The sequence below is a fragment of the Nomascus leucogenys genome, chromosome 13 (assembly GCF_006542625.1).
Source record: "Nomascus leucogenys isolate Asia chromosome 13, Asia_NLE_v1, whole genome shotgun sequence".
NCBI classification, from domain to species: Eukaryota; Metazoa; Chordata; class Mammalia; order Primates; family Hylobatidae; genus Nomascus; species Nomascus leucogenys.
In genome coordinates, this window is record NC_044393.1 from 78636721 (window position 1) to 78659065 (window position 22345).

The 22345-nt window shown below is 46.5% G+C and overlaps 1 protein-coding gene across 2 annotated transcripts in view; it reads left to right on the top strand.

The window, feature by feature from the left end:
* The window catches only part of NRF1 (nuclear respiratory factor 1), a 145082-nt gene extending 131336 nt beyond the window's left edge, over positions 1–13746 (top strand). For both annotated transcript variants that reach the window (XM_030825744.1, XM_003261320.4), the window contains exon 11: positions 11663–13746. In XM_030825744.1, coding sequence (XP_030681604.1) covers positions 11663–11826 — 164 coding nt within the window. In that variant the 3' untranslated portion in view covers positions 11827–13746. The remainder of the gene's footprint in view (positions 1–11662) is intronic.
* The last annotated feature ends 8599 nt before the right edge of the window (positions 13747–22345 follow it).

Genomic DNA, 22345 nt, shown 5'->3' on the forward strand with positions numbered 1-22345 from the left:
CCTTAGTAAAACAAGAGGGCATGTGAACACTCGGGCCAAGAGTGTGTAAACAAGTTGTGCATTGTGTGGACAATGCTGCTGGGCGTGGAACGCTGGGCTGCCAACACTTTCCATTTCCAGCAACTCTTGGGACCAAGGACAGGGCCTTTAATCTTGCTTCTTCCATTTGTCTGTGTCTAGTAGCTACTACACAGTTGCTTTGACTCCTGGAGAAAGCCCACGTAAAATAACAATACCACTTCAAATTTAGACAGTGTCTTTTTTTCTCAAGAACTTAAATCATGTAAGCATGATGTTATTTATCCTCATAGTGGTCCTAAGACACAGAAGTGGCCTGTTGGTTTTACAAATGTGAATATAGTCAACTCTTACTTGTTACCTACAGATTATCTGTCATGCAGATTACTCGTGACACATTTTAAATCCTTGGGCAATTTCTCTGAGCGAGCCAGTGTAAGCCTGGACCATCTCCTCCGCCCCCCGACCCAGCTGCTGGGTACTTAGGGAATACAAATTAGTTTTCATATTAGCTTAAAGAAGACATAATTAGGAAGGTAAGTCTGCTACAAGAAAATCACATCACAAATTCCAACGGCGAGGGGGAAATATGAGGGAAATGACCTCCTCTCACTTCAACTGAACTAAGCTCTGGTGGTCTAAGTGCACATTAGCACTTGGTGCTGGCATGCTTGCTGAAGGCTTTCCTCACGGGTGGAAGGAGCGAGGCTGTGCACCCTGCACCGGATGTGCATGGGAGGCTGCAGCGCCGCAGCGGGGCTGGTGGCCCATCTTGCCCGGTGCTTTTTTTTTTTTTTTTAACAGTTCTGTGTTATTGTCAGGCCTCTTTATGGCAGATCGTGCAGGTCGCAAGTGGATCCTGACTGACAAAGCCACAGGTGGGTTCATCTTTGGGGAAAGAAGGAAGCAGCTGGAGGATAGAGTCACTGTGAGGCTGTCATTCCAGGCGCTGCTTCCTGCATGGATGGTGGGATTCCTCTACTGTGCAGTCCCCCTCACTCGGTCACCTGATAGTTTTAGTAACCATTGATTATCTGATTTTTCTAGTGTTAAATGTTTCCTTTTCATTTATTAGCTGGAATTCTTTTCTTTTTTTTTTTTAAGAGACAGGGTCTTACTACATTACCCAGGCTGGAGTGCAGTGGCTATTCCCAGACTACAGCTTCGAACTGCTGGCCTCAAGTGATCCTCCCACCTCTAGTTGGGATTCTTTTATAAAGAACTTGTCCCCATTAACAGTTTGGCTATGCTAAGTACAGTTCAGATAGGAAAAGCAGGAGAAAAACTTGATGAAGGTGAAGTTTATTGGTATAGAGTTCTTTCCATCTGACTCTAAAGCCCCATTACTGTCTATTTCCACTTACTGATCTGCTTTTTTCAGGTGTCTCACTGCCTAGAGCAAATTTAATTCTGCCCTTTATATGCTGTTAAAAAGCTTTAGTTTTTTTGTGTTTTTTTTCCTAAATGGTGCTCTACAGATTATGCTGAGTGAGGGGATGAAAAGTCACGAGTACATCTTTGGAAGCTTCCTTGCCTCAGTGTATCCCTGCTCAGATAGAAGAGGTAGGGGCTGGATGACAGGCACATGGGAGTTCGTTGTTCTCCTCCCTCTCCTGATGCCTATTTGACATTTTCCATCATAAAGTTTGAAGAGAAAAAAAAAAAGTTTGAAAATAATAATAACAGAAAGATAAATCTCCCTCCCTAACTCTGAGTAACTCCTGAGTGGGCCTGCTGTTCATTTCTACACCTGACTGTTGCAGGCTCCTGGTGACTTTCTTCTTCTGAGGTTTGTCATCTGGGCTCCACTTTCCATTTTAAAATATTGGTGCACTCTGCATATTGCCATACTCTATCCTCTGGGACACAGACTTCAACCTGATTGTTGTTCCCACCCTTCTTCCTAGTGATTTCTTCTGGGAATTTACTGGGTACCCCTTGCCCTGCTCTGTACAGTCAGATCAGATGTCCTCTAGAGCAGGGGTCCCCAACCCCTGGCACCACAGGAGGTGGGTGGCAGGTGAGCGAGCATCACCGCCCGAGCTCCACCTACTGTCAGGTCATCAGAGGCGTCAGATTTTCATAGGAGCATGAACCCTATTGTGAACTGATGATCTGAGGTGGAATAGTTTCATCCCCAAACCATCCCCCACAACCCCCTCATCCATGGAAGTATTGTCTTCCACGAAACTAGTCCCTGGTGCCAAAAATGCTTGGGACCGCTGCTCCAGAGCACATGCATATTCCACAAGCTTTAGCAGAACGCTTTCTGTCCTGCCATTTTCAGTTTAAAGCCGTCTTGGCAGGGTCAACAGGTCTTGCAGTTAGCTTGTTCATCCCCACATTGGGAGCTCAATTTTCAGGATAATAAACCATGGTGGTTCTGAATACTGAAACACAGAACGCTGATTTCATAATGCTCCTGGGCATCTCCAGTGATTTCAAGAGGAAATCATGACATTGTATCTCCAAAATAGGTTTTGAGATACATTTACTAACAAAGTAAAAATGAATTCAGTTTTAATATTTGGCTTATGGGATGAGGGGCATGAAAAGCTTCCTGGTGGTCTGCAAAATCAGGCAAAAGATAGAGTGACCCTGTCTCAACCAGAGTCACTCCTTTGAATGTTATTCCAGAAAGCAGTTTTTCTTAGTCTTGAGATGGTCCAGCAAGAAAGAAGAAAACTCTTTGAGTGCTGAAAAGCACCCTGTGCACCAAGGCACCTGTGAGGCTGCTCTTGGCTTCATGAGAATATTCAGTACTTGCCAGATGTAAGACATATTTTAATCCATAAATCCCCCAAATGTACCCAAAAGCTTGGACTTAAGAAACACGGAAAAGGGAGATTAAATGTCCCAAAAGCAGCTCAAAAGCAGCTAATAGAACAGAAACAGAACCACTGGGAAAGAAACGCTTTTTCTCTTCCCCGCTTGCCCTACTATCATGAGGTTACTTGGATCTCCTTTTTGTTTGATATTGACATTCTCTTCATGACCTTCCTCTTCTTGCTCTACGTATGTCCTCTTTCCATCTAGTCCTTGGTATTCTCAGCCTGTCTAACTGCTGTCTGCCTGCTAGACTAGCTTCTTTACTGATTTCCTGTTACCTTCTTCTACTTCTATACTGGCACATACCATGCCTGTTTTTCTTCATATAGTGGCTTTCCTTAGACGTCAGCCACTGATGTAAATATTTTTCCAGGCCTGTAAATGGAAGATTTTTAAAGGACTTCCTTCCTGCCTGTCACCCCTAGAAACACCTATAGATAACCCTTGCTGGCTCCTTAAAAACTCAAGCAATATAATCCGTAATTTAATTTTTTACTCATGTATTCCTCTCCTTTCTAATCATGGTCCCAGTTCCCATTTGGGCCAGTATTTCCTTGATATACATGGTTAGCGTTCATGTTCATAAACTAAAGGAGGCATTACATAATGTAAATTTCCCTTTGGGTTTTAAGAATTATTTCTCTTCCACCTACTGTCATGTTTATTATTTGTTTAGCTCTCTCCTTTTCTCTCAACAGCCGTCAATATTTTTCTCCCAACTAAAGATATTTCCATGACCAACTTGGAAGGCCTTCAGGCTGAAAGATTCAGTTACAGCAAACAACAATTCCCAAAGGTTTCCCAGACTGTGAGGGCAAATGAAAGGCCCATTCTTCCTCAGGCTGTCCTGCTCTATCTTGTCGTGGGGTGAGGGGAAGAGGGCCAGCTATGGTGCTGGATAACTTCAACAGCCCTGCAGCCCTGTGCTCTGCCTGGCTTAAGCCTGTTAGTTTCCGGAGGACTTCAGAAATGTATCAGGGTGATGACATCACATCATACTGCCCTGATTGTATTTTTCACATTCTTAATATTGAGGAGTGGTTTTGCCTGGTTGCTTATTGACCAGTGCACTCAATTAGCAACCACTTCATCTACGTCATGTGCAGTGCCAGTTCTGACCATCACTGTGTTTCAGAAGGGAAGCTGCCTGCCAGTCCATCTGCCCTGATTTCATGGCTGTTATCTTAATCTTTACATCTTTGAAGGCCTTTGGTGAATGATGTGCTTCCTGGCAGGAGAAAATCACTGCTGAAAGGAGATCTGTGTTGTCTCTGCTTTTCTTTCTGTTTCTCGAGAGCTTTAGTCTAACATCTGTGACCCCAGCCAGACTCCATCAAACTTCGTACTCAAAGTCATCTTTGAAAAGCAGTGGCGTTTATTATATACCTACTATGTGCCAAGCACTGTAATAGATTTTAATGTGTCATCCCATCTATCTAGTTCAGCAGCCCTGTGAGATGAGTGATCACCATTTTATATTTATGAGGAAACAGGCTCACAAGCCATTAAACAGCAGAACCAAGATTCACATGTAGGTCTTTCTGACTGGGAAGCCTTTAATGGAAGTAAACAGCCTACTTCTTCTCACATAAAATGCACCCGATCTACAGCACCATGAGAATGTGGTTGTGGAGAAAATTCGACTTCATTCTGAATCAGAGTAAAAGGTGTTAAGGCTGTTCAGTCTGTGGAGGGCAAGACTAAAGGGAGTACCATCAAGTTTCTGAAATTCATGAAGAGTATGATCAATGACACATTTTCATATCATATTCAATTATTGAGCACCTACTGTGTTCAAGTTGCTCAACATTAAAAGACAGTCCTCGGCCAGGCGCGGTGGCTCATGCCTATAATCCCAGCACTTTGGGAGGCCGAGGCAGGTGAATCACGAGGTCAGGAGTTCAAGACCAGCCTGACCAACATGGTGAAACCCCATCTCTACTAAAAATAAAAAAATCAGCCGGGCATGGTGGTGCGCGCCTGTAATCCCAGCTACTCGGGAGGCTGAGGCAGGAGAATCACTTGAACCTGGGAGGCAGAGGTTGCAGTGAGCCGAGATCACGCCACTGCGCCACTGCACTCCAGCCTGAGCAACAAAGCAAGACTCCATCTCAAAAAAAAAAAAAAAAAAAAAAAAAAGTCCTGCCAACAATGCAAGCATGCAGATTTATAGAGAGAAAAGCAGCAACTCCTTGGGAACAGGTCAGCACATACCTGGAGCCAAATGAATGGTGGCGGCAGTAAAGTCACAGGAGGGAGAAACCAGGTGGGCTGTCCCCTCAGAGCCAACCCCATGAACCATGTGGAAACTGCCAGAAGAACTGGCCTGAGACTGGCAGGGCCTAATTCCAGACAGAGAGACCTGAGGAAGTTCACATGGCATCCAAGGGACACGTGATTGTAACGAGGGTATAGTGTAGGGTGTTTGCAGGAAAGGCTACATAAACTCCTTCAACTATTAGCTATTTGGACTTTATTTTCCTGATAGAAGAAAGCAAAGTAATTTTTTTGATGGGATGGGATGGCTTTTGCCAAACAATATTTTAAGATGTTAACCATGATATACATACTTATTCATCCAATAATACTGAATACTGAAAGAAGTTAGCCTTGGGAAAAATCCCTCAAATAAAATAAATAAATTCCATTTCCACGGATATGTGCACATATGTTTATGTGTGTAAATTTCATTACACAATAGCCAAGTGATGAAACTCATTGCCCCAGGAGAGATCTGGAATAGAGTAGATTGGCTCATGAATGATAAATCCAGAGTGTGCAAGGCTGTGACCCTAACCTTTAAAGCAACTCTCATTGGCGCCCATGGTCTACCACAGTGCTCCCCTGGTGCCACCATCAGAGACAGACCACTGTAAAACCTCATGGCCCCTTGTTTTGCAGCGTGCAAGGCCAGGCTTATGAGTAGATACCATAATCTGCCACCCATGTAATGTGATTTGAGAGGCATCACTTTGTATGGAAGTTTTAAAAGATCCCTCTGGCAAGTGCTAAAGTAGGGTGATTACAAAAGAAGGCAAGAGATGGTAGTGTCTGTCCAGGGAGGCAGGGGGAAAAGTGTTGAATTTGGGGTCTGTATTTGAAGGGAGAGAATCAGCTGGTGCGTTGGATGTGAAGTCAAGGATGACTTCAGAGCTTTTGGCCTGAGCAACTAGAAGAATGTTATTGCCATTTATTTGGGAAGAGAGGAGACTTGGGAAAAGCATGTTTCACCATTTTGGCTCAAGAATGATAACATAAAAAAATAGAGCCACGTCAGGCCTCATTGTCCTTGACAGGGAAACGTGGTCCTGCAGCCAGTTCTTCCAGAGATTTGGGTCCGACTGCTGCTTGATGAGGAAATCTTTATGTTGGTACCTGAAGTTTCTGAGTCACCTTTGACCTTTTCTCCATTTTGACCAATTCTATAAACCTTACCACGAAGCTTGAGAAGAAAAGCAGCAGGGGGCCCAAAGAGGACAGTCCTCTCCCTTCTGGTCCTTCTTGGCCCTGGTGTTAAGTGTTTAAGGACATTCTAATATATGGAAAGACTCCCAAATCAAAGGCCTGGGCCCCTGACTTTACCATAAACTCAGTCCTTTGGGGAACAAAATCAGTCCTCCTTTGATCTGTGTTGAGGTTTGTTTGTTTTTTTTTAATAAAATTTTTATGTTTACCTTTGAGTTCAAATAAAAAGACGGGTTGTATTTACTAAACTGAGTTAACTCTAAGGTTGTGTGTAGCTCTGAAATACTAAAGTCTTCAGGACATTAGAAGTATGTGCCTTTATGATGAGCCCGTGGTTCTGGCTCTGACTTGTGAAAGGGAAGGAGCCCCGCCCTGTGGACTTCTCTAGGGTCTCAGCAGAAGTCAAGTGACATGCAGCGGGGGTGAGAGGGCTCGGAAAGGGGCTTTACTGAGGCCAAGGGTCTCATTACCAGGACTCTACAAGGGCCCTGTAAGAAAAGGGAGCACTTCCACCCCTTAAAGTAGAACACGAAGGGCTTCCTGTTGCTTAATCAATCAAAATGACCCAGAATACAAGCTTGGATTAACATGCGCCTCTAGATTAGGGCTAATCAGGGGCAGGCTGAGCAGATGCGGGGACAGTCCCAGCCTGATTACTGTACCTCAGCATTTAATCATCTCTCTTCCAAGGGCAGCCGCCCGACTTAGTGCACGCTGTGTTTCCAGGCCTCCAGCCCCTCCCCCTTTCCCTTGCCAGAGACATGAAGGCTGTTAGGTCAGAGACACTGAGGCGATTTAATCTAATCCCATGTCAAAATGGCTGTGTGTGAGAGGGAGAGAGGTCTTAAAATCCCTACAGTGGGATGGTCATGCATTTATTTAAGGTGGCAGTAGACAGAAACTCTATGTAGAAAATAGCGGAATTGGAGTTCCAAGGCACGCGAGGTTATGAAATGACTCCCATCATGGCCTCCCTCTCCCGTGCTTCTAAGGTGTGTGGCTGTCCTCACCAGTTACTCATCCCTGGGGGCTTTGGGTGGGGACCATTTCCTCACCCAGGTGTGGCCAAATATGCTGCTTCCCTGTCTGGGGTGGAGTACAGAAGATGGAATCTTTCAAAAACAGCTTTATTTGGGTGAGTCTTGAATGTAGTATTTTTTAAGGTGCTTTTTTTCTGGGCTGGAAGCTCTTGTTCCAAAACAGCCTCATCACCCTAAGGCTCACCAACCTTAATCACGCAGTCCCTAGAAGGGACACAAGTTAAATCTTAGTAAGCAGGTTTCATTCATGGTAGTAAAAAACATTCCAGCACCTGCTGACTGCTGGCCACTCAAAGATGGAGACTTAATTCCTCCCTTAAGGAATCTACGGTCTCCTTGGGGACAAGACACGCAAGCAGTGAGGATGAATGAGGCCGCTGTCTCCAAGGAGCCTGTACAGGGAGCCGAGGAGGAGCATCAGAGAAGAGGACCCAAGATGGGGAGGAGAGAGGCTGGGGAGGAGCCCCCTCCAGGCAGAAGGCATGAAGGTGTGTGCTTGGAGAACCTCAGTCAAGTAGTTCATCTGGCTGGCGTGTGAAATGAGTGGGGATTAGTGGATCACCAGGCTTAACTGAACGACAGTGGCCGACGTGAAGAGTTTAAATACCTGCAAAGGGGTTTGGACTTTATATCCCGTGGGCCACTAGAAACCACTGAAGAACTGTGAAGGAGAACAGCAAGATAAGGTCAGATGTTCAGAAGATCATTCTGACGATGGCAGTATCAGCCAATAGATAGATTTTTGCATTAGAACCTTGCCTCATTTTATTCTGGGGAAAATCTTCCGTGATACTATGAAAACTATTTTAACAATTGGGCATGGGCCCACATCATAGGAAACCCAAACACATCACAGCCAGGGTGAAAGAAATTTAACTTTGACAACTTTTAGTTTCTATTCACACCAGCCCTAACCCAGATGGTTGCTCACAGTTAGAAAAGATGTCCCTGCACACTGTAGTCACTGTATTTGTACAGCAGGGGACTTGTTCCCCAAGCCTAGAGCTTTTGGAACTGAATGGAGCCCAGAGGCAAGAGCAGTGAAATGAGGCTGACCTTTGCTTCTGGTTTTGCTTGCTACTTGCCAGTATGTGGGTTCCCTGGAGGAACACACAGGTGTCTTGGCTTTACCACTGGGCATTTTGGGTGAGTTCGTTAACTTTGCCTGTTTTGACCAGAGGAGAGCATGATCGTGATAGGAGGAGGCGGGGAACTGACGGGGTTATACAGTCTTCACATATATATATATACTCAGGCCCATGCCTTGAGTCTAGAGGCTGGGGAGAGGGCCCAGTTGCACGTTGGTTGAGGCCAGCAGTACATGGCCCTTGAGGCTATGCTGATAGCAACTTGTGGCACACTTTGTACTTCATACTATGAGGAACATGAAGTAAGCCAGAGCCAGGCCTGATCTTGAAAGAACGCTCTTGTCAAGTGGGAAGGCCTGTTGCAGACATGCATCAACTGGCCCAGCTGGCTTATCCATGGCTGTCCCTGGGCCTCCTGTGAATCCAGAGGAAGCTGCTCCAGCATTGATAAGGCTGGGATGGGACAGATTCCACAAGGAGGGAAAGCTCACCCCAGTGTGAAAGGAAGGAGTGGGGGATAAGTCTGTCTCATGAATAACCTGAGCAAAGACCCAAAAGAGTGTGGCTGATAGATTGGGGGAACTGAGAGTAGTCTGGGGGTGGGGGGCACCTAGAGCACAGGGCACCTGTGAGAGAGTGAGGGAGATGAGACTGGAAAGATGGACCAGGGCAAATCATGAGAGGCCTTGAAGACCATGCTAAATCATTTGAACTTTGTTGTAAGCTTTGGAAACCTTTTAAAAACCATGGAATTTAAATGTTTGAGATGAGGGGAGTAACACATTATGGAAAGATAATTTGGCTGGGTGTGGTGGCTCATGCCTGTAATCCTGGCACTTTGGAAAGCCGAGGCAGGAGGATCACTAGAGCTCAGGAGTTCGAGACCAACCTGGGCAACATAGTGAGACCTCGTCACTATTTAAAAAAATAAATAAATAATAATAAAAGATAATTTGAGTGACTGGGAAGGGGTGAACTGAAAGAGAGATTAATTAAAGACAATTAAGAGCAATTTGCAAAGGTGTAGTTGAAAGAAATTGAAGCCCACAGTTTTGTAGGCCAAGGCCTGGCCCTCCCGCCTGCTTCCCCCATGCCCACGTGCACATGGAGGCTGGCCTCTCTCCTCCTCCTTTCAGGCCTGCATTGCAAGTGTGGGGGTGACTGGCCATGTCTTCCATTTGTGTGAGGGCACACCAGAGGAGCCAGGGTTTCTAGTGATGTGTCACCAGAACAGCAAGTCTCATTTCATGAAGTCTCACTGTATCATCAAATGCTTACCCCTTATCCCTAAACTGGCAAAACTTCCTCCTAGAAAAAAGTTACATACAATTTAACATTGGAAAAGAAAATCTTATATTTGATTTTTTTGCATTAGAAAATATTTTGACAACCCTTTTTGTCTTCATCAAAGTAGCCTATGGTTTAAATGTCTAAAAGAACTAAAAGGGGCCTCTCTGGGTCAGTTTCTCAATACAGTGGGTGACCCTCAGAGGCCCAGTCAGCAAAGGTCTTTGGGTCTGGATGTTGGAGTTGGTCTAACCAATTAAATTCAAACTTTCCCCTCATTCTCATTTTTAGCCTCATCTCCCTCTTTCTGCAGTAGCTAGGCCTCTACGTGCTGAGCCCTGTGTGAGCACAGGAGTTGCCCCTTCCACTTCTCTGTTCAATCAGAACCATTTCACATTTGCTTTGCATCTTCCAGAAAAATGTTGACATCCCTCGGGTATATCCTTTTTTCCTCATTCACTGTAATTCTAGTTTCAGAAGGAAGACAGATTGATGTATGTATTAGTTACTGCCTCACTGGGAATCCTTTTTTTTTAATATATTATCAGCTTTCCCTTTTTAGGCAGGACTACCTTTATGGAGGTTATGTGGTTCTTCCTTTAAGCCATCCTTTCTACTCTGAAATAATAGTGATATTAGGGAGTAGCTGGGGTCTTTTTTTTTAAGTTGACCCCAAAATGTGTTTTTACATTTTACTGGTGTGTGAAATCTAGAAATCAGGAAACAAGTGACCTAGGCTTTAAAAATAAATAAATAGATAAGCTTGACTATGAAGGAAGGCACATAGATGGAGCAGTGGCCAGAAGACAGGATAGGAGAGGGACAAGTTTTTTCTTTTCAGGCTGAGAGAGACAAGCATAGGCAGAAAGAGGGTTGAAGAAGGCAGTGTAGCCAAATATCAAAGAAAAGTAATAGTGGTCTGTTCTGAGAGGGAGAAGACAGGCCAGGGACATTCACACCTGACGGGCCTGTGCTTCCTAGATGCGGAGGCAGGCAGGGCCCTCTCAGGGCAAGCTGGGAAGGCCCTACCCTAAGGCATGTTTCCACAATTTCTCCAAACTTTTCTTTCCTGATAGTCTGTTTTAAAAAAATTAAAATGGCCAGGGTTGGTGGTTGACGCCTGTAATCCCAGCTATTCAGGAGGCCAAGGTGGGAGGATCACTTGAGGCCACAAGTTCAAGACCAGTCTGGGCAACATAGCAAGACTCCATCTCAAAAAAAAAAAAAAAAAATTCTATTAGCCAGGCATGGTGGCACACGCCTGTGGTTCCAGCTACTCAGGAGACCGAGGTGAGAGGATCACTTGAATCCAGGAGTTCGAGGCTGCAGTGAGCTGTGGTCACACCACTGCACTCCAGCCTAGGCTACAGAGCCAGACCCTGTCTCTTAAAAAAAAAAAAAGTTAAAATGGAAAAAAGTTGATTTCCTAGAAGTAGAGAGTAGAATAATAGTTACCAGAGTCTGGGGAAGGGTTGGGGAGGGGGGCAGGAGAGGTTGGCCAGCAGGTGCAAAGGAAGAATAAGTTCCGGTGTTCAGTTACACAGTAGGGTGACTGTAGCGAATAACAATGTAGTGTATGTTTCAAGATAGCTAGATTCTGAATGTTGTCACCACAATGAATGATAAATCTTTAAAGAGATTAATATGGTAATTTTCTTGATTTGATCATTCTACAATGTATACATGCATTGAAACATCACATTGTACCCCACAAACATGAACAGTTACTATATATCAATTATAAATCTTAAAAATTAATGAAAAAAAATTTAATGGGGTGGGAAAGAGATGTCTTTGTGCCTGGGCCATGGGTATGTGATCACCTGAGGCTGGTGACCACGATACCTCAAAGGCAAGACCTGGGTGCCCCCGTCCAGCCAGCATCTGGGAACTTGGGCCTGAGCCCCACCAATGGTCTTCTCTTTGTCTCTCCAGGCCTGGTCCAGATCCCTGTGAGCATGTACCAGACTGTGGTGACCAGCCTCGCCCAGGGCAACGGACCAGTGCAGGTGGCCATGGCCCCTGTGACCACCAGGATATCAGACAGCGCAGTCACCATGGACGGCCAAGCTGTGGAGGTGGTGACATTGGAACAGTGACATACAGCCATATTATGGCATCGTTTTCTAGTCTACTTCAAAATTTTTTACACGTTTGCAGAGGTGCAATCAAATGGAATTAAGTCTCTCGACTTTGGAAGAAAAGTTTTGTTAACCTTTTTTTTTTTAAAAGGAAGAAAGACAGAGGATTTTGGAATTGCATTTTTTAAAGCACCACTCTTGATTTTCTGGGATTGGTGAAGAAACTGCATTGTCAATTTCACTGTCCCAAAAAAGCCAAATTGTGGCAGGACTTCTTTCTGCGGAAATATGTGTGTATACTTACGTGTGTGTATGTGTGAGTGTGAATATATGTATATGTGTACATATGAACATACACATTTACATATATATAAAGTATATATATACATATATATATATATACGTATGAAACCCGCATGGAATTATCTGTATGAAATCAAGGTGAGCTGTGGAAACAATAATTCACCCAGTTTAGTGGGTGGTAGGGTACGTGGCCAGACACAGTCACCCAGTTTTTGTTCATACCAGGGTCATGCGTTGAGCTACTGACAAACTCAGGCGGAGGTGACCATGCCCTTCACCAAAGCTGCCTCCCAGTGGCCACACAGAACTCTCCCTGCTGGACTCACCTGAGGAAAGAGGCGCCAGCATGGGGTGGGTCAGAGATGTGCTTGCAAGGTCCAGGGGCTGCGTGGTCTGCCAGCTGAGATGCTCCTCGGGCTGGCCCAGGCGCTGACCTTGCCACAGGCAGATGAATGTCTTGAAAGGTCCCGGGCCTCAGCCTCCCATCTCCTCTCCTTCCAAGGAATCCTTCTTGATCTCATGACTATTAAAATGTTGCTCTGGTTTTAAGGTCAGTCCTGAATTGCTCGTATATATGAACTGAAGGTAACAGAAGTATTAGGGGTTTGAGGAGTGTGTGCGTGTGAGTGTGTGCGTGTAAGTGTGCTTGTGTGTGTGCGTGCATGGTGAGGGAGAGGATGGGAAGGGGGTGGGGGGGTTGAAGGGAAAGGAAGGAAAGGAAAATCTTCCTAGACCAGGATACACCCGTGGGAGCAATTTTCTCTGCTGTCTGTAGCTTCACAGAGGAGGCGCTGGAACGAACAGGAAGGGACATCTGGTCTGTGGCCACAGCACCCGAACGCCCCTGATCTTGTGTGATCTTGGAAGCTAAGCTTGGTTGGGGCTGGTCAGTACGTGGAAGGGAAGAAGGGACACCTGGCCATGGAAAACAGCTGAGGGTGTTTGCTGTGTTCCTGGATCCGGCCCTGCTTCAGAAGGGACTCCTGGAGGCCCATGTTCCTTGATGCAGCCTCATGGCCCAGGCCGGGAGCAGCTTGCCTCCTCAGAGGTGATGACTGTCTGGGTGTTCTTGGTAACCGTTAATTCTGTCTTTCTCAGCTGCAAGCCTTGAGTCTCCAGTGGCTGAATTTCACCTGACTTTTCAACAGGCCAAATCTCTGAACCTTGAGTACAGGGACAGCTCCTCCTCCCTCCTCCCAGCAATCCCCCATGTGTGTGATAGTATATTTAATGTGTTTTTTTAATGCGACATTAAAAGATTCTCCACGTCTTGCTCAACCTTTGAGAGAAGTTTCAGATTCTTGTATTTGCTTGTTTTATATAAAACTATCTAATGTTCTTTATATGTTCTTTTCTGTACGTAATGGGGGGAGGGGAGGGAAATTTACATATAAATAGTCCTAGTTCTACAATTTGTTATTTTTTTAATTATTATTTTTTATCGTCATTGTGAAGTTGTCCAGGGACTTTAAAGTCCATGTTCCTTTGTGGTGAAATAACCTCCAAATAGTTTGAGAAGTTGCCAAGACGAAGAAAAAAGCAAAACCCCAGTAGCAGAGCATGGATTCTGTGTTGTTTCCCATTCTGTCTTTGACTGCCTCATTCAATAAATAGTTAAAAATATGGCAACAGGAAGTGGAATTGTTCATCTCTATAGGAGCTCTTGGCTTCTTAGGCAAAAGGAACTGTATCTTGGGGCAGCTCGTTCTGCGTTTAAAATGCAGTCCTACTCGAGATCGGTGGTCTCCGACCTGTGCCGCTCCGACGCTGGGGACGTCCGTAAAGAAGACACTGAAGATTGCCCAGAGCCCCCTGCGAGCCCCATCACCAGACCTGCTCCATTTCATACATTTCATATATATCTTGTTTTCTCATACTGATGTTCTGGGGAAAAAATCGAATTTAAAAAATCCTAGGCCGGGCACGGTGGCTCACACCTGTAATCCCAGCACTTTGGGAGGCCAAGGTGAGTGGATCACGAGGTCAGGAGTTCCAGACCAGCCTGGCCAACATGGTGAAACCTTGTCTCTACTAAAAATTAGCTGGGCATGGTGGCGGGCGCCTATAATCCCAGCTACTCAGGAGGCTGAGGCAGGAGAATTGCTTGAACCCAGGAGGCAGGAGTTGCAGTGAGCCGAGATCACACCACTGCACTCCAATCTGGGCAACAGAGCGAGACTCCATCTCAAAAAAAAAATAAAAATAAAAAATGAGGGTGAGTGATGGTGCCTCTTCATCTTGGGAATTACTACTAAAGTGAATTGTCTTTCTCCAAGCAGAAGCCTCAAGCCATGACTTGTTCCCCTGCATCCTCACTCCCTGGTTTCTCACATAGCTTACTCTCTTAACATGGCATATGCCATCTCTCCAGCTGTTCCTCCTGCCCCATCCTTAGGCCCTTCCTAGACCCCAGTGGCCTGCACCTCCGTGCTTGTACATGCCCTGGCCTCAGCCTGGAATGACCTGCTGCCACCCCCACCACCCCTTTCTTTATATTGTTGGGTGTCTTGGCCACTTTCCTGGTAATCATAATCAGAAAGCTTGGATGGGAAGGCCAAGAAGCCTTTTCCTTGATGCCTGCTGGTGGTTCAGTGAAGCCAAGTGCCTACCTTTCCCGCTTCTTGCACAAATGGCATACCCTCGCCTATTTTTCACCAGAGAGAATGGACTAGAAAAAGGATTGAGTGCAGCCAAATCAACCACACATCCGTGCTACTGACTACCATGAAATAGCTGGGTTGTCTAGAATACCTGCTGACCAAGGGTCTCTCCAGAGGCGCCTTCTAGCTGCTGTTTGCCTGGCAAGCCTCAGATGCTGCCTTTGCCACAGGCATGTATTGACAACTGGTTTTGGTGGGGCCGATGGAGACCTTCCCTTCCATCCCTGCCTAAGTCACCAACAGGAGCTGCTAACTCCGCTGTCTATAGGGACCAGGGAGGTCAAATCAATGAGGGAAACTGAGGCAATTCCCATGTGACAGGAGGGAGTGATGGGGACAGGCAGAGTGGACAGTATCCATCTAAATGGGGCAGCCTGTCCTAGGTGCTGATTGTCACCATGCAGGAAGATGGACCCTAATGCCACATCTTCAAAATTGTCCAGAGAATCTGGGGAATCCAGATTTTTGTAAGAGATGTGATTGCAACAAATAAAAAATTTACATACTCTGTAAGCAAAATAAAACCCATCTGTAGACCAGACCTGACCTGATGGTCAGTTGCGCTTAACTACGTGAATGCCTGTCATGTGCCAGGTGAATGAAGCACAGTAGTTGCCTGTGAGAAACAAGGAGTGAGGAGGAGACCTTTACATAAACCAACCGCTGCAGTCCAAGGTGATGAAGCACCATCTGGACAGAGCACTAGTGCAGAATGAGCTGTTAGTGCGTTTGAGCCCTCAAAGGTCCTCTGTTAAGTAGTTTATCATCTAGGCTCCACACAAGGATCTGGTGCTCACAGAAACCAGGAGACTGGTCTAAAAGTTACTGGCTTTAAGTCTTGCATCTGAGAAGGCCCACTGGTGATACAGGTGACTACTGACATTATCCAAACTTGAACAAATTAGCTGAGAAGAACCAGAAGGGCAGAGCAGAGGAGGGGTTCCTTGCCCTGGGCCTCACTCATGCCCAAGCAAGGCTCTCCCCCCGTCTCAGTAATGCCTCTGAAGCTTGAGCTCTGGGCATGGCAGAGTCGTATCAGGCTCATGGTGTTTCCTTTTGGTGTCAGCACCAAAACTCATCAGGGAGGAAACTGGAGCTTAATTATTTGGAGCAGAAGCTACGTGGGGTGAGGGAGTAGAGTCTGTGTTTTCCCTCTCACTCCACCTCAGCGGGCTGGTGGCACCTAGGTCATCACAACTGGGGCTTCAGATGCCCCATCCCTGCACTCCCACCTGGCCTCTGCTGTTTACTCCAGGAGGCAGCTCTTGGAGATCACTCAGGATGCTGGCGGCAGCATGGAGGAAGAGGTACAATAGAGAGGGGAGGCAGGGCTCCGGGACTGAACTCCGACTGAAATCTCTGAAGATCGTGGGTTTCCTCTTAGTCCCCAAGCCCCTCTGAATTTGAATTTCTCCATCCTGAAAACCACTGGGCTGCTACCAAACATTTGTTGAGTATTGGTGGCCTGGAATATATAGTGGGGAAAGGAGGAAGAAGGGATAACCGTCATCTGCAGAGGGGAACCAAGGTCCCCTGAGAACCTAGAGCCTCCTTAGGAGGCAGGAATAGGCCTGGACCCTGACCCTATCCAGGGCTCAAGTTTGCTAGCTTGCTTACGAGAACTATGGTTTGTCTACACAGACTGTATGGTAGCAGTGATAACAGTGAACACTTAGCCCTTACAATATGCCTTGTACTGTATTAAAAGATTTACCTATAAACTTATTTAACCTTTACAAAATACTATTATCCCCGTTTTATAGATGAGCAAACTGAAATACAGAGAGGTTAAGTTAAATAACTCAGCCAAGTTCACACTGCTGGTAAGAGGCAGAGCTAAGATACAAACTTGGGCGGGCAAGCTGGCTGGTCCCAGAATCTGTGCCTAGAAAAACATGACTTGAGCCTCATCATCACTCTGTCAGCCAGGCTGGAGTGCAGTGGCGTGATCTCGGCTCACTGCAACCTCCGCCTCCTGAGTTCAAGCAATTCTCCTGCCTCAGCCTCCCTAGTAGCTGGGATTACAGGCGCCTACCACACCCAGATAATTTTTTTGTATTTTTAGTAGAGATGGGGTTTCACCCTGTTGGCCAAGCTGGTCTTGAACTCCTGACCTCAAGTGATCCACCCGCCTCAGCCTCTCTTAAGTGCTGGGATTACAGGTGTGAGCCACGGCACCAGGCCCCAATGATACACTTTTCTTGTGGCCTGGAATGGATGAAAGTGGAGGGTATAAGAGCATTCAGTTGGGGCCAGGTGCGGTGACTCACGCCTGTAATCTCAGCACTTTGGGAGGCCGAGGTGGGCGGATGATGAGGTCAGGAGATCGAGACCATCCTGGCTAACACGGTGAAACCCCGTCTCTGCTAAAAACACAAAAAATTAGCCGGGCATGGTGGCGGGAGCTTGTAGTCCCAGCTACTCGGGAGGCTAAGGCGGGAGAATGGAGTGAAACTGGGAGGTGGAGCTTGCAGTGAGCCGAGATCGTGCCACTGCACTCTCCAGCCTGGGTGACAGAGCAAGACTCCGTCTCAAAAAAAAAAAAAAAAAAAAAAGCATTCAGTTATTTTTTACGTAGCTTAATTAATATTTGGGAGGTTCTCCCCAAATTAAATGCACTTGGCAAATAAAATTGTTAGTGAAATTTAAGTTTACTGGGTCTCAACTGAAACTCCTGAATTTATCTACCCTTTAAGGAACTTAATACACTTTAGGAGGCCAAGGCAGGTGTATTGCTTGAACCCAGAAGTTTGAGATCAGCCTGGGCAACATGGTGAAACCCCATCTTTACGAAAAATGTAAAAATCAGCCTGGCGTGGTGGTCCATGCCTATAGTCCCAGCTACTCAGGAGGCTGAGGTGGGAGGTTCGCTGGGGCCCAAGAGGTTGAGACTGCCATGATCATGCCACTGCACTCCAGCCTGGGTGACAGGGCAAGACTCTCTCCAAAAAATAGTTAGTTACAGCTATCAATTACTAAATGGCTACTAGCATTTTACTATGCAAAACACCTTACACCCTTATTTCTTTTTTTTTTGTATTTTTAGTAGAGACGGGGTTTCACCGTGGTCTCGATCTCCTGACCTCGTGATCCGCCCGCCTCGGCCTCCCAAAGTGCTGGGATTACAAGCGTGAGCCACTGCGCCCGGCCATTTCTTTCTAATCCTCTTCACAGTCCGGTAAGGAGAGACTCCATTTTATGGGGGTGGAAACTGAGACTTGGCGTCTTCCCCAAGAACTAAAAACTGGAGGGCTGGAATAAGGCCTGATGTGTCTGTCTGTTACAGCTCTGCTCTCTATGCCAACCACTCAGAGGACAAAACTGCACATCAGGGTTATAAAGTAACCTCCACGTGTGCCCTGAGCTTGCTAGACCTGGAACAGCCTCTCGTGGCTGGACCTTTTTACCGCTCCCCTGCAACACACACACGCGCGTGCTTACATGCAGCAGGGCCTCAATACAACTCATAGGATGAGTGAACCTAGTTTTCCAGTGGTTGTTTAATCAGAAAATTCAGAGAACCCAAAACATCTATTCCCACACATTTTCATTACTCAAAAAAGTCTGACCAGCATGGTGGCTCATGCCTGTAATCCCAGGACTTTGGGAGACCAGGGCAGGAGGATAGCTTTAGGGCCAGGAGTTCGAGACCAGCCTGGGTGACAGAGCGACACCAGTCTCTACAAAAAAAAAATATATATATATATATAAAAAATACATATATAATATATATGATATATAATATATATATAAAATATATAAGATATATATTATATATATAAAATATATAAGATATATATTATATATATAAAATATATAATACATATATAAAATATATATACAATATATATTAATTTCTGCAAAAATCCAATGTTAAATAATTTTATGTAAAAATAACATTGATTTTATTCTTAAGAAAAATCTGGCTATGTGATATCCCCTCAGGGGTGACGGATAGTGAAATGTTGATGCTGAACACATTCTTGGTCACTAACAGTTGCATTGTGTTGTCTTCTTTAAAGACCCCAGGGCCCAATGAGACTGGGAGAACTTAAAAACCCCTGGGTGATCAGGAAACCAAGCCAAAGCTTGGCTCTCCCGTAGTGGACTTGAATCTGCGAGGGAAGTTAGCCACCACTCCTCATTTGGGCTATGAAAGTTGAAGCCCCGGGCCACACGGCTGGCTCATCCCCCAAATCACTCTGCTCCCTTTCCTACTCAGCTCCTCCTGCCCGGGTTACCATCCAGATTCTCAAAATCTGAAATTTTTAATTTAGAAGTTAGGTATTTCCTTTACCAGAGCTATTTTTATAGAAAGCAAGAGCAAGGTTTACACCAAATAAATTAATGTGTAATTCTGGAATTTACCAAAATGGTTGCAGAAAACAACCATGAAGATAGACCTTTTTTTTTTTTTTTTTTTTAAAGAGAATAATGTTTTTTAAGTTAGCCAAAGTTAAAAAACTTTGGCTTTTTAGTTAATTCATCACATATTAGGATTCTCTACCCTGGGCCTCTGGGTACTCATCTGTCCAAAACAGCGGTCAAACGACAAGGACGACGAAGACTTCGTGGGCCCGGCTGAGGTCCTTGGGAGCAGGGCGTTCGCGCGGGGCTGTGGGGCAGGGCCGAGCTGGGGTCCCTGGCCTAGGGTCCTCCTGTCCATGCCGACGCCCACACCTCCCGCAGGACCCAGCCAGCGCGGGCCCTGTCCTCCAGCCCAGCCTGAACACCACGATGCAGGGAAGCGCCTGGGGCCTGCCGGGGCTCACCCGACTGTGAGCGCGGAAGCCCGCAGATGGCCTGGGCGAAGGCGGGCCCGGGTGCCGGCGAGCGCGACGCGGGGTCACTGAGAGCCCGAGCGCATCCCAAACCCAGAGCCGCCGTCGGGGGGCGCACCCGATTGGCCGGCTGAGACCACGTGTCCACCTGCGGCCCAATCAGCGATGGCAGGACATCGCACGGCCTGGTCCAGACCGCAGGGTACGGGCCGCTCTCGGGGAAGCGAGCTGGGAAATGCAACCCCCGAATGCCAGTGGCCGCCTTTATGGCCCAGGGTGCTGCAGCCGGGGAATGACGGCGCGGGCATCCCCGGCTTCCCCACGGGCCACACTGCCTGTCTACGTCTGTGGAGGCCTGCCTTAGTAAATTAGGGGTCATTTGGGTAGCTGTGTGCCGTCCCCGCCTCCCACCATCCCCAGTAGCCTCAAGAATTTTTTCAAATCGTTTTATTGAGATAATTTGCATACCATTAAGTTCATCCGTTTATTTTTTATTTTTTTTTTTTTTTTTTGAGACGGAGTCTTGCTCTGTGCCCCAGGCTGGAGTGCAGTGGCGCGATCTCGGCTCACTGCAAGCTCCGCCTCCCGGGTTCACACCATTCTCCTGCCTCAGCCTCCCGAGTAGCTGGGACTACAGGCGCCCGCCAACACACCCGGCTAATTTTTTGTATTTTTAGTAGAGACGGGGTTTCACTGTGTTAGCCAGGATGGTCTCGATCTCCTGACCTCGTGATCCGCCCGCCTCGGCCTCCCAAAGTGCTGGGATTACAGGCTTGAGCCACCGCGCCCGGCAGTTCATCCGTTTAAAGTGTACCATTGAACGATCTTTAGTGTATTTACAAAGTTGGACAACCATCAGCATAATCTAACTTTGAAATATTTTCATGATCCCAAAAAGCAGGGGTTTTTTACACATTTCCCTACAAAATAACTTGAAGTAAGTTACGTAAAAGATATATACATTATAGTTGAAAGGCAAATAGAAATGAGGATTCAAAGACCAACGGAAGCAAGTCACATTTGTCAGCCTGGGGTCAACGTCGGCGGTGTGATGAAGGTGCCCGTTTAGCTCTGGTCTTGGCTAAGAGGTTCGAATTACTAGAAAGGGAACAAGACACAGTTACTCGAAGAAACAAAGCGCTAAGTACTTTTTTTTTTTAAGTTTAAGAGAACGCCAAGTTATTTTACATTCAGCATCTTTCACAACATTTTTATAGCCAAATAAATAGCTTTATTTCCTTAGACCTTAACACCTCAGTTTTGAAAGTTTTCTGGGAGGGGCCAAACTAATGTGGCATTTCAGTGTTTATTTACAGAGCATTAAGGAAAGGATGGAGGGGAGACGGGTATGGTGAACTGGCCATCTGAAATGGCTGCTTGAGCAAGGAATGGCGTGAGACTTTTTCCATTTCCTGGGATGGGTGATCAGAGCCACAACTGTGGACACAGAGTTCTCCCCCATATTGGAACCCCACATTCTCAAGAGAACCGCCAACCACGGGAGCACAAGGATACAACAGGCTCAGCTGCCCCTGGCCACCACCCCAATGGTCCCACCATTGGCCATCGAAGATCTGCAAAGATGGGTGGAGCTATTAGAGTCGAAGGTCTGGGGGAAAGTGCTTAAGGATTTCTGCCTTCCCTTTCCCATCCTCCCTCCTTGCCCACCCCTCTAACCCCCACCCAAACCCCCACCCCCTGCTTCTGGAGGATCTGGACCATGAGCAGAGAAGGGAAGTGTCTACCAGACAGACCACGTTCCCAGCACCAAGGTCCTGCCTCCCCTCAGGAAAAGGGCAGCAAATGTACTTGAACTCAAGTTTGACACTGAAGCTTGAAAGTCATGGGTTGAATGATGGTACATGCTTACACAGATACAGAATTCACCCAAAATGTCATTAAGGAGCTAGAAGGGGCCGGGCACAGTGGCTCACGCCTGTAACCCCAGCACTTTGGGAGGCCGAGGCAGGTGGATCACTACTCAGGGGGCTGAGGCAGGAGAATCATTTGAACCTGGGAGGCAGAGGTTGCAGTGAGCTGAGATACCGCCACTGCAGTCCAGCCTGGGCAACAGAGCGAGACTCCATCTCAAAAAAAAAAAAAAAAAGGAGCTAGAAGGGAAAGTCAACAGAACAAAGTCAAACAAGGTCAAGGCGGTGACCATAGAAAATAAAACCATGTTGTGTCCAGATCCACCAAATCAAGATGCCTGATGTCTTTGGTTCTATGAACAGAAGACACCTCAGACTTGTGGGTTAGTCGGTGGCAATGAAAGCTTCCATTTCCACCCAACCCTAAGAGACACAAATCCGTTTTCATAAAAGCGTGAGCCCCACCCTGCCCCAAGGATACGGGGGGATGGGCACCTCTGCCTGTGGCTCACCTCCCCTGACAAGCTCCAGTGGGCGCTATGCTTCCTCTTCACTGGGAGGCTTGTTCAGGAAATCCAGTTCACTCCATTATTGAAAACAACTCCTCCATCTCCAGGAAAAGTTGAAACTGGCAGTTTTAGCATCTGATGATGGAGCCTTCTCTGCCACTCCAAGGCCTGCTGCCTCCTTTTCCAAACGGCCTCTCACCCCAGGAAACACCAGCGAAGCCAGTGCAAGGAGAGGCCTCAGTCCCTGGAAGGTTGAGGTCATGCCTGGGCCAACACGTGTAGCAGAGCTTGGAGAACCCTCCTACAGGACTTGCCCACCTCCCACTACAGGGGCTGACTTTTCAGCTTCTGCTCTTTGAGAAAAGACACATCCACTGTGAATGCAAAACGCATCGTGTTCAGTTTTCTCATCA